The sequence below is a fragment of the Cydia amplana genome, chromosome 26 (assembly GCF_948474715.1).
Source record: "Cydia amplana chromosome 26, ilCydAmpl1.1, whole genome shotgun sequence".
Lineage (NCBI taxonomy): Eukaryota > Metazoa > Arthropoda > Insecta > Lepidoptera > Tortricidae > Cydia > Cydia amplana.
This window is the reverse complement of record NC_086094.1, coordinates 2,187,753-2,199,824: the sequence shown is the minus strand read 5'-3', so window position 1 is coordinate 2,199,824 and position 12,072 is coordinate 2,187,753. Positions and strand designations below refer to the sequence as shown.

Sequence of the window (12,072 nt, the reverse complement as noted above, 5' to 3'; positions counted from 1 at the left end):
AAAGGATTTGTTAGACACGTCAACGGATTGTTTAAGTTCACTGTCTAACTTAGGCATCGATGTCTCCACATGGGACATAATAGTGATACATTTATTGACGCTAAAATTAGATACAGAATCGCGCAAGCAATGGGAGCTTAATGTAGCAACCAACTCAGCTTCTGATGCTCTGCCTACTTTTGAGCAATTCAAAGAATTTTTGACAAGCCGATACAGAGCCTTAGAATTCATCGAGCCGAGAAACATCAATAAGACTCCCAATGCTTACGTAAAACCTGGCAATAGTAGTTCAAACAAGCCAAATGCATTTCATGTTGCCAACGCATCGGCTTTAGCTTGTGAATTTTGTAGCGAAACACACAAACTATGTTTTTGTAAAAAATTTGCAAACGAAGATTTTGACAAAAGGCATGAATTTGTAACCAACAATCGCCTGTGCTACAATTGTTTAGGCGGTAACCATGCTGTGAAATTTTGTCAAAAGGCCACTAGTTGTAGAGTTTGTGGAAGGAAGCATCATTCTTTGCTTCATCAAAAGGATTTCTCATCTTCAACTGTCAATCCAAAGAAAGAAGTTCAGGCAGCTGAAGGTGTCTCGAAGGAAGCTTCGCACATCGCGACAGAGAACACTCAAAACGAGTCCACACAGGTAGTCAACTGTTTTGCGACAGAGATAGTGAAAGACGAAGTCTTATTAGCCACAGCCCTCGTAAAGGCTGAGTCCAAAACAGGCGAATATCATGTGTTGCGTGCATTTATAGATCAAGGTTCACAGTCTTCATTTGTGACTGAAGCTGTGGTACAAACCTTAGGGTTAAAGAAAATTCCCATCAGAAGTTCAATTACGGGGTTAGGTGGCGAGCCGACTTCTGCTGTGCCTAAATACGCAGTAAATTTAAAAATTCAATCGCTCGTTGACCCAACATTTAATATGGTAGTAAAGTCATATGTTTTAAACAAGGTCACCAATTACCTTCCTGGTAAACAAGTAACATTTCCCGAATGGTTAAAACAGAAACAGCTTACGTTGGCCGATCCGAGTTATAATATGTCTAGAAAAATCGATGTTATTTTGGGAGGCGAAGTCTACTGCAAGATACTTACAGATGGTGTACTCAAAGGTCCAGGAGGATTTCCTCTATTACAGTGCACCACTCTCGGGTGGATAGTATCAGGCACAGAAGGTTCAACGAGTACAAATGACAATGTAACAGTTTTACATACGCAGGTGAATGAAGATGATATGTTGAAAAAATTCTGGGAAATGGAAGCAGAACCGAAAGTTCACTCTAAACTGTTTACAACAGAAGAACAAAGATGTGAAGATTTATTTACATCTACAACAGTGAGAGACCAAGAGGGTAGATATGTCGTGAAATTGCCGTTTCGCGATGATGATCCCTGCAAGGGCAATTCAAGAGAAATTGCAGTTAAAAGATTATACAGTTTAGAGAGAAAATTTGAAAAAGACAACACACTTAAAACTAGATATACAGAAGTAGTAAAGGAGTATGAGCAACTAGGCCATATGATACCTGTGACTGAACCTGACCACAAACTTAAAAATGCTATATACTTACCTCATCATGCTGTAATTCGTGAGAACCGAAGCACAACTAAAGTAAGAGTCGTATTTGACGCCTCCTGCAAAGACGACAAAGGAATTTCGCTGAACGACTTACTTATGATAGGGCCTACTTTGCAGCCAGATTTGCGTCACCTAGTTATGTGTTGGAGACAGTATCCCGTCTGTTTAGTTGCGGACATTGTTAAAATGTACCGCATGGTGCGGGTGGCTGAAGAAGATACCGACTTCCAACGCATAGTGTGGCGAGAGAACTCTGAAAACAAAATCAAAGATTACAAGTTACTGACAGTAACATTTGGAACAGCCTCGGCTCCATATTTAGCGGTGAAAGCGTTGAATCAGGTAGCTTGTGATCATATGGAAAAATATCCAATGGCTGCACCTAGAGTTCACAAAGAGTTTTACATGGATGACTTAATGACTGGTAGTGAAACAATAGAAGAAGGGTTACAACTATACAAGGAAATGAAAGCCTTATTGAACGAAGGAGGGTTTTTGTTACAGAAATGGGCTAGTAATAAACAAGAATTGTTAGATCAGATTAATAAAAGAGAAAATGAACACATAGCTAACGAAGAAGGAAAGAACAACCTGGAAATAAAAACAGACAGTGTAACAAAAATCTTAGGACTTACCTGGAATAGAGATGAAGATATATTTCAGTACTCAGTAAATCTGCCGCCGCTCTCGCCACCTGCAACAAAAAGAAAAATAATTTCGGATGTTTCGCGTCTATTTGATCCGTTAGGATGGTTAGCTCCGTGTGTCATAGTAGCTAAGATCTTTATACAGCGATTGTGGATAGCAGGAATCGGATGGGACGAGGAACCACCAACTGACATATTAAAAGATTGGATAACTTACCGTGAACAGTTAACTTACCTGGAAGATTTCCGGATCCCAAGATGGCTGAACATGAACTTTAATGACACATTAGTGGAGTTACATGGCTTTAGCGATGCCGCTATTGCTGCATACGCAGCTGTAGTATATCTGCGGGTAGTAAAAGCCTCCGGTGAAATTCAAGTTGCTTTGATAGCAGCTAAAACAAGAGTATCTCCTGTCAAACAGGTCTGTATACCAAGACTGGAACTCTGCGGTGCAGTACTGGTAGCCAAACTGCTGAAAGAAGTTGCTACAGTTATGAACATACCCAAACACAATGTAAGAGCATGGACAGATTCTACAGTAGTTCTGGCTTGGCTAAACAAACATCCAAGTAATTGGAAAACTTTCGTGGCCAATAGAGTATCGGAAATACTTACTGCTATGGATTCATCCCAGTGGTCACATGTTTCAACAAAAGAAAATCCCGCAGATTGCGCGTCTCGTGGGATACGACCAGATGAACTAAATGAGCATGACTTGTGGAAATTCGGCCCTAAGTTTTTGTACAACGAGGTCATCAATTATTCGAAACCCAAAAACAACGAAACGAATATGGAAAAATCTGCGAAGGTTCATTTAGGAGTTGTAGAAGAACCTCTTTGGGATAAATATTCATCGTTAAACAAGCTTATTCGTATTGTCGCGTATTGTAGACGTTTTCTTATTAAGCGCGACTTAAGCAAACATCGAGAACACACTAAACATCTCCAGACATGGGAATTAGACGAAGCTTTCATAAATTGTGTGAAAATGTGTCAAAACGCAGAATTCAAAAATGAGATAGCAGAGATCATTCAAAATGGTTATATATCATCAAAGACTTCCAAAATTCGTTCATTGTCACCCTTTCTCGAAAACGGTGTTTTACGAGTTGGCGGTCGATTAGAGAATACGTTAGATTCTGAAGAAACAAAGCATCCGATGATCTTGCCATACGATTCACATTTGACAAAATTGATTGTGGCGGACGCACATTTACGCACCCTTCATGGAGAACAAAGAACCATGTTGAACTATTTGAGGTCAGCTTATTGGATAATAAGGGCAAAAGATTTGGTGAAACAACACATTCGTAAATGTGTTCGCTGCATTCGCTATAAAGCAAAAATGCAAACACAAATGATGGGAAACTTACCTACAGCAAGAGTCACTCCAGACAGGGCATTTATTCGCAGTGGTGTTGACTACGCAGGACCCATCAATCTGAGGACATCAAAAGGCCGAGGGCATCGTTCGTATAAAGGCTACATCTGCTTGTTTGTATGTATGGTCACAAAAGCTATACATCTGGAAGTCGTAAGTGAGTTGACATCGCGTGGATTTCTAGAAGCTTTCAAGCGCTTTATAGCCAGACGTGGACGTTGTCTGGAAATTTATAGTAACAACGGGACAAACTTTGTCGGAGCCGCGAAAGAATTAAAAGAATTATTTAATGCTGAGAAATCGACAATGATTCAAGAAATAGCCGAAAGTTTAGCTTCAGACGGTACTACGTGGCATTTTATACCGCCTAAAAGTCCAAACTTTGGCGGATTATGGGAAGCTGGAATTAAGTCCACTAAATACCATATTAAAAGAGTGATTGGTGATTCGACACTCACATACGAAGAAATGTCAACGCTGCTTAGTCAAATAGAAGCCTGCTTAAATTCGCGTCCTATTTCAGTTATGAACAGTGATCCAAATGAGGAAAATCCTCTGACTCCTGGTCACTTTTTAATAGGAGAGCCTTTAGTAACAGTACCGGAAAGGAACTTTGAAGGTTCAAGCACTGTCAGTTTTAAACGATGGCAAATGACGCAGCATATGTTGCAAAACTTTTGGCGCCGGTGGTCCAACGAATATTTGACCCATTATTTACATCGCTATAAGTGGTCACATCAGGTTCCCGAACCTGCAACTGGGGATGTCGTTTTGGTAAAGGAAGACGATCTTCCTCCTTCTAAGTGGCTTTTTGGTAGAATTATACAAAAACACCCCGGCACAGACTCATTGACTAGAGTTGTAACTATAAAATGTAAAAATACGTTGATTAAACGTCCGACTTCAAAGGTCATTATATTGCCTGTAACTGAATAGACAAGTATTCCATTTAGTCAATATGTGTTTGTTTATATTTAAAGAGTTTTATGCTTTATTGAGGAGATTAAATGTTTTATGTTATGTTTCATGTTGATTGTATTTTGTAAAACCGCATCCTTGAAAATTGTTTTGTATTCAGTTCAATTTTGTTCTCTTAATTACTTCAAGGTGGGCGGTCATGATGAAGGACATGTCGTCCTTGGTGGGCGGTATGTACAAACACTTTACTTAAATTCTCGATAGATGTCGTTTTTCAATTCGGAAACTAGCTAACGCTTGTATACCGTAGATTTAATAAGATATTCATTTTATTTTGTATTAGGTGTGATTTGTGTGAGCCAAATTAAACATACTACGGTTTTTCATAACGAGGTGTTTGATTTAAGCTTTTCCTTCGAAACCTAGTTCAAGATTAAACAATATATATATATTAGAATATGATAGTACCTACCTAATATAGTAATATATAGATGGTCAAGCAGATCTTGTCAATAGAAAAAGGCGGCAAATTTGAAAAATGTAGGCGCGAAGGGATATCGTCCCATAGACAATTTGAATTTCGCGCCTTTTTTTACTGACAATATCTGCTTGACCAGCTATAGTACACAAATAAAACGAATACGGAAGACAGATATAATGTAGGTAATCATCTAAACATCGAGATATAATTAAACCATCAGACATAGAAATTACCCGTGTAATCATTAATTAAGAAGTAGGTATTGAACAATTAGGTACCTACTGTAAATATTATGAGACATAACATGACATTACGAGATACGAGCTTTTTATAGTACAGTCAGCAGCAGAAGTTGCTAAGCGGGCGAGGTGTTTAAAATTACCTTGTCACGCTCTTATATTCTCTTAACTTAATTTAACTTAACACCTGTAATACCATGGATTGCGATTAAATGATTAACAATAAAGTCGCGTCAAGATCATTTTGAACACCTGGCCCGCTTAGCAACTTCTGCTGCTGACTGTACCTCGTATCTTGTAACGCGGGCCGAATTATTTTGTATGGTTAATATTTTTATCGTATTTCCGTACAAAATTTATCAAATACTTCTTAGGTCCTATGCTAACTAGTAACCAGCGAATAAAAATTCGCCCGTAATAAATTTAATTAGGTCGCTTTCGTAAAAACTAGTGTCACGCCAATTCCTGGGATCAGTTGCCAAGCGAACCCCAGGCTCCTATGAGCCGTGGCAAAATGCCCGGACAACGCGAGGAAGAAGAATACTATTCATAAGTGCTTGTTGCTAGGCCTACATGAATAAAGTGTATTTTGAATTGAATTGAATTCAGTATAAGTATAACCTATTGAGTTGTGACCATCCATTGACGTGTATCTCAGGACGGGCCTTACGGGCACTAAACTGGTACTCGTTCAGCGGTGTCGCTCACGAATTCGAGCCTATCGTGCAGTCGAACGCAGCTAGTTGCGTCCAATCGCGCGCGTGATGCGAACTCGTCAACGAATCGCGTTGTAGCGGTGTCACACCGCTGTACTGGCCCCATTCTTATTGCCCGTAAGGCCAGTCCTGAGATATAGGGTCCCTATAATACGTACGTCAATGTAACAAACAAAAATTATATAAATTTAATTAAGTACCTATAGAATAGTGCGACTCCACTGTTAAACAAATGTAGTTTTGTGGAGCTTTGTCCTTAATAAAAAAGTTGTAACTTTTGTGTAATAAATAACTAAAATAAAAAAAATAAAACCATCCCATTTTTTATTTACAGGACTACGCTCCAGGGTTCTACTCCCTACTCATACACCTCAAAGACACATACGACAACCCCGTGGTCTACATCACCGAAAATGGTTTCCCTCTGTCATCAGCTGAGGGTCTCGACGATTGGAAGAAGGCTAATTATATAAGGCACTATTTAGACGCTTTGGCAGACGCGAAGGCAGATGGGTCTAACTGTCAGGGGTATTTCGTCTGGTCGCTGATGGATAGTTTCGAATGGGCCAGTGGATATGAGTAAGTAAAGAAGGGTCGTAATGCACGAGGAACATAAGTACCCTTTAGGCATGGAACGCCACATTTTACCTACGAAGCTTGTCCTGCACCCCTAGTATATGATTGGCGCGACAGTATCTCGCGTCGAGATAGACTATATACCCGTCCCTCTTTTATTATCTAATACCTTTAAACGAGCAATTCTTGTTATTATATACTTATCTTATACCTTTAAACGAGTAATTCTTGTAGGTATATTTATTTATTTATATGTGTATATATTTTGAGGATCTCGGAAACGGCTTTAACGATTTCGATGAAATTTGCTATATGGGGGTTATTGGGGGCGAAAAGTCGATCTAGCTAGGTCTTACCTCTGGAAAACGCGGATTTTTGAGTTTTTGCAGGTATGTTTTCCGAGCAAAGCTCGGTATCCCAGATAAATATTTATCATTAACATAGTTATAAAAAGACGGTTAGTCTATGTCGCCGCGAGATACTGTCGCGCCAATCATGTGCTAGCCCGGCTGGGGGACAAATCCCGGAACTGTGTAAGGATGTCTCTTAATATTATACTTAATAATCCCATCATCAAGGGTTTATTATCATTTACATAATTATCATGCATTCAGGTCGCTTTATCAATCAACTTAATTGAAATCTAAATCTTAAAATGGCAAAGAATATTAGAATTAACCTACTACAAGAGCGTCCGCTAGATGGCGCGGTTGCACGGAGCGGGTGAGCGGGTTAACGAAAATTACGATTAACAGAGAAACGCAGACAGCAGTTATTATAAGACACAATTTCTATTTTAAAACCCGTATAAAACTACAAAGAGTAGGTTTTTTGATTACGACGTCACATATATGCCAGTGTTTCATATAATTTTCATAGAAAATCGTTTTGACAGTTCTAAAAAAGGAACTGATTTGACAGTAGTCAATACCCTATTGGCGCGGTTGCGGGCGACGGATTTTTTACTTACAATGGCGCCCGCTCCGTGCACCCGCGCCAGCTAGCGGACGGCGGACGCCCTTACACCTACCGCTATGTTTCAGCATAGAGAAAAAAATACATAGAGTGCTCACTCCATACAGTAGCGGTACTGATAATTCCGCTATTCGATGCTAGATATCGACTACAAAAATAATAGTCTTTTGTGGTACCAAAACTGATGTATGCATGGAGTGAGCACTATTTCTTACTATGTTTCTCTATGGTTTCAGTTACAAATTCGGCCTCTATCAAGTGGACTTCGAAGATCCAGACAAGAAACGAACCGCTCGTAAATCCGCGCTGGTTTACAAGGAGATCATACGCACTGGGACTATTGATGTTAGCTACGACCCGAACCCTTATCAACATAATGGAACTGTTTATTAACGGAATCTCGAGGGAATCTGCTTGATAGGTATTCGATGCAAAATTGTTACTGATGTTTGCAAAATCCACGTGGTCTAAGAAGTGTTAACTGCTTTTTTAAGCATCGTCGACCACAGTTTTGCTTGTACTCTTGCTTGTACCTAATAAATAAATAAAATAAAATTGCATTTATTTCATGCCCGTGACGTTGCCGCGTCATACCTGGGAGACGCATCACTAGCAGTAACTTACTTGAGGGCCTGGTTGCCGATGATGTAAGCGTCGTCAACCGCTCGTGCCACGATGCGCTCATAGTCGTGCGTCACATGTTGCTTCACAGTGCCCGTGATGTTGCCGCGTCTTACCTGGAGACGCATCACTAACAGTAAACTTACTTGAGGGCCTGGTTGCCGATGATGTAAGCGTCGTCGACCGCTCGTGCCACGATGCGTTCGTAGTCATGCGGCACATGTTGCTTCACAGTGCCCGTGATGTTGCCGCGTCATACATGGGAGACGCATCACTAGTAAACTTACTTGAGGGCCTGGTTGCCGAGGATTAAGCGCCGTCGACCGCTCGTGCCACGATGCGTTCGTAGTCGAGCGTCACATGTTGCTTCTCAGTACCCGTGATGTTGCCGCGTCATACCTGGGAGACGCATCACTAACAGTCACTTACTTGAGGGCCTGGTTGCCGATGATGTAAGCGTCGTCGACCGCTCGTGCCACGATGCGTTCGTAATCATGCGGCACATGTTGCTTCATAGTGCCCGTGATGTTGCCGCGTCATACGTGGGAGACGCATCACTAGTAAACTTACTTGAGGGCCTGGTTGCCGAGGATTAAGCGTCGTCGATCGCTCGTGCCACGATGCGTTCGTAGTCGAGCGTCACATGTTGCTTCTCAGTACCCGTGATGTTGCCGCGTCATACCTGGGAGACGCATCACTAACAGTCACTTATTTGAAGGCCTGGTTGCCGATGATGTAAGCGTCGTCGACCGCTCGTGCCACGATGCGTTCGTAGTCGAGCGTCACATGTTGCTTCTCAGTACCCGTGATGTTGCCGCGTCATACCTGGGAGACGCATCACTAACAGTCACTTATTTGAGGGCCTGGTTGCCGATGATGTAAGCGTCGTCGACCGCCCGTGCCACGATGTGCTCGTAGTCATGCGTCACATGTTGCTTCTCAGCGCCCGTGATGTTGCCGCGTCATACCTGGGAGACGCATCACTAACAGTACTTACTTGAGGGCCTGGTTGCCGATGATGTAAGCGTCGTCGACCGCTCGTGCCACGATGCGCTCATAGTCGTGCGTCACATGTTGCTTCTCAGTGCCCGTGATGGCGTCATGATGCTGCATCATTCCTGGAAGTAACCAAAATGTCACTAGGGGCATGAGGAGAGTAACATAATGTATAGCAGCGGTACCTACTCAACCTGCGGCCCGCTGGGTGACCTTGGCCCCCTAGACAACATGCCAATGGCGAACGAATGCTACGTAGCGAACGAAATGCAACTGTCACTGTCACACTAATGGAAGAGTGATAAGAGACACGAAGCGATTCGATGGCGAAGCGCAAGCGATTGTCACCATGGCTAGGCCATCTGGTATAGATAGTTAGATACATAATCTTGGCATACGATCGTCACCTTCAAAATCATCTTGCGGCCCGGGGCTACAACGCATAAATAACCGTCTTCGTGGCCCTCATAAAAAAAGTTTGAGTACCGCTGATATAGAGTAACGATCAAGAAGAAAATTCTAGCTTTAAGGATAAATAAAAAATTGAATGAAATAATAATGATACTAAAAGACGACAGCAGTTCTTTTTAGACACAATCTCTATTTTAAAACCCGTATAAAACTATAAAGAGTAGGTAATTTGATTGTGACATCACATGCTAGTGTTTCATATAAATTCCATAGTAGCAAACTAACTAACAGCACCCGATAGAGATGAAAACAAAAGGTAGGTACTTACCCATCGCACTCTTAAGCTCATTTAGAATGAACATGTTGGATTGGGGCAGGTCCGTCAGAACTTGTAGCATTTTGAAGGTCTGAAACAAATCAACAATTAAATATGCATACTTTTTTAACATCTGTACTTAATACATACAAATAGACTTAATGAGGTAAAGACATTTGACATTTCGGTATCATCACGATCGAATGATCTTCCTATGGTCTAATATCCTGGATACGTTCTCCTTTAGTGTAAGGCCTGAGTGGACGCTCTTGTTGTGCGTGCAGCGGGGCGGGGCGTGCGGCGTGCATGTTAAACAAATGCGCACGTATAGGAGCGGCCTTAGTGCACGCTGCTCGCATCACGCGTGAGCACACAGCCACGCTGCACGCGTCGCCGAGCGAGCGTCCACTCAGGCCTTACACTTATAGTCCAACCTAGGTAGCTGTTGGTCTCTCTTTTCATCTCGGTAGCGAGGTTGGAAGTGGGTACCCTTATTGGATTGAGTACTCCAGTGAATTAAGAAGTCTTACTAGAGTAGGGAACTCCAACTTTTTGACTCCTGGGCGACAGCTTGGCCAATTCGGGAACAGGAGTTTTTGGAATTTGACACTTTGGCCCCCTGGCTATGCTAGAAAGAGATACCTGTAGATAGTTGTTGGTCTCTCTTTCCATCCTCTTGGTGGTGGGGCGGGAGGTTAAGTAGCCAGTCCAGTAGGCGGTCGAGTCGGACGCGAGTAGTCGTGCTAGAGGGAGATACCTGTAGATAGTTGTTGGTCTCTCTCTCCATCCTCTTGGTGGTGGGGCGGGAGGTGAAGTAGCCAGTCCAGTAGGCGGTCGAGTCGGACGCGAGTAGTCGTGCTAGAGGGAGATACCTGTAGATAGTTGTTGGTCTCTCTTTCCATCCTCTTGGTGGTGGGGCGGGAGGTGAAGTAGCCAGTCCAGTAGGCGGTCGAGTCGGACGCGAGTAGTCGTGCTAGAGGGAGATACCTGTAGATAGTTGTTGGTCTCTCTCTCCATCCTCTTGGTGGTGGGGCGGGAGGTGAAGTAGCCAGTCCAGTAGGCGGTCGAGTCGGACGCGAGTAGTCGTGCTAGAGGGAGATACCTGTAGATAGTTGTTGGTCTCTCTCTCCATCCTCTTGGTGGTGGGGCGGGAGGTGAAGTAGCCAGTCCAGTAGGCGGTCGAGTCGGACGCGAGTAGTCGTGCTAGAGGGAGATACCTGTAGATAGTTGTTGGTCTCTCTCTCCATCCTCTTGGTGGTGGGGCGGGAGGTGAAGTAGCCAGTCCAGTAGGCGGTCGAGTCGGACGCATACGGGAAGAAATCATCTTGTTTGATGGGTAAGCTGGGGCTGCAAGAGTTGACATAAGATAAACTAGTAGTTCGCCCCGAACTGAGAACTCGCGTTTCGCATAGAACTGTATTTTAAAACTGGATAATAAAATAAAAAAAATGTGTAAGTCGAGCACTCTCATTTGATACCAAACTCGACCATACTTTCTTGCAAAAAAGGTGACCAGAATAGCAAGACCCCTCTCAAATTGCTTTTAGCCTTCTAAGCTCTTCTAGCTCAATAACCCCTTGATCGAGCCTGCTCATAATTTAATGACTAAAATATAATGCCCTCAACTACACGTTTACCCAATTTCATTTAAATTAGAACAAATTTACTTAAGTTATTGTGTATCAAACTATCCTCTGATAGTTCAGCTTAAAAACATCGAAATGCCGGGACGTGCCCCTAGCCAGCCGCGTGTCCCAAGTCGAATGTAAGAACTTCGCTTCGCTTCGCTTCGCTTCGCTTCGCTCGCTCGTTCGATAAGAGAAAACGGTACTTAATAGGGTACTTAATAATATACAAGAATACAAAAACGATAAAAGAAAAACAAACAAATAGACATGTTGATAGGAGTTGTTTAGTTAAAGTGTAAACTAAGTACAATAAGCGTTGGAAGCATACTCCCATCTTAACACATTCAGTGCCGAAAACCCGACTAACGGGTATTTTATGATTTCGCTCCCAGGCCGGACGACCCGATAGTCGGGATCGTGGTACTACAGCTATATATGAAGATTTTTTGAGGCCTGGCCTGGCGCGGATGACTTGTTTGGCTGGGTGGCAATACAGGCAATGAATGTGTTAAATGCCGGCAATGCACTTACAACCCCTCTGGTGTTGCGGGTGTCCATGGGCGGCGGTAATCGCTT

The 12,072-nt window shown here is 42.6% G+C and overlaps 1 protein-coding gene across 1 annotated transcript in view; it reads right to left on the bottom strand.

Annotated features, from left to right (window-relative positions):
- LOC134660024 (lysosomal alpha-mannosidase-like) overlaps nt 1-12,072 on the bottom strand; it is a 71,275-nt gene that overhangs the window by 30,719 nt on the left and 28,484 nt on the right. Inside the window, exons 10-13 of the mRNA XM_063515723.1 lie at nt 10,971-11,215; nt 10,626-10,726; nt 9,881-9,959; nt 9,143-9,263 (exon numbers count right to left, since the gene is read on the bottom strand). Of these exons, the coding sequence (XP_063371793.1) occupies nt 9,143-9,263; nt 9,881-9,959; nt 10,626-10,726; nt 10,971-11,215 (546 nt within the window). The remainder of the gene's footprint in view (nt 1-9,142; nt 9,264-9,880; nt 9,960-10,625; nt 10,727-10,970; nt 11,216-12,072) is intronic.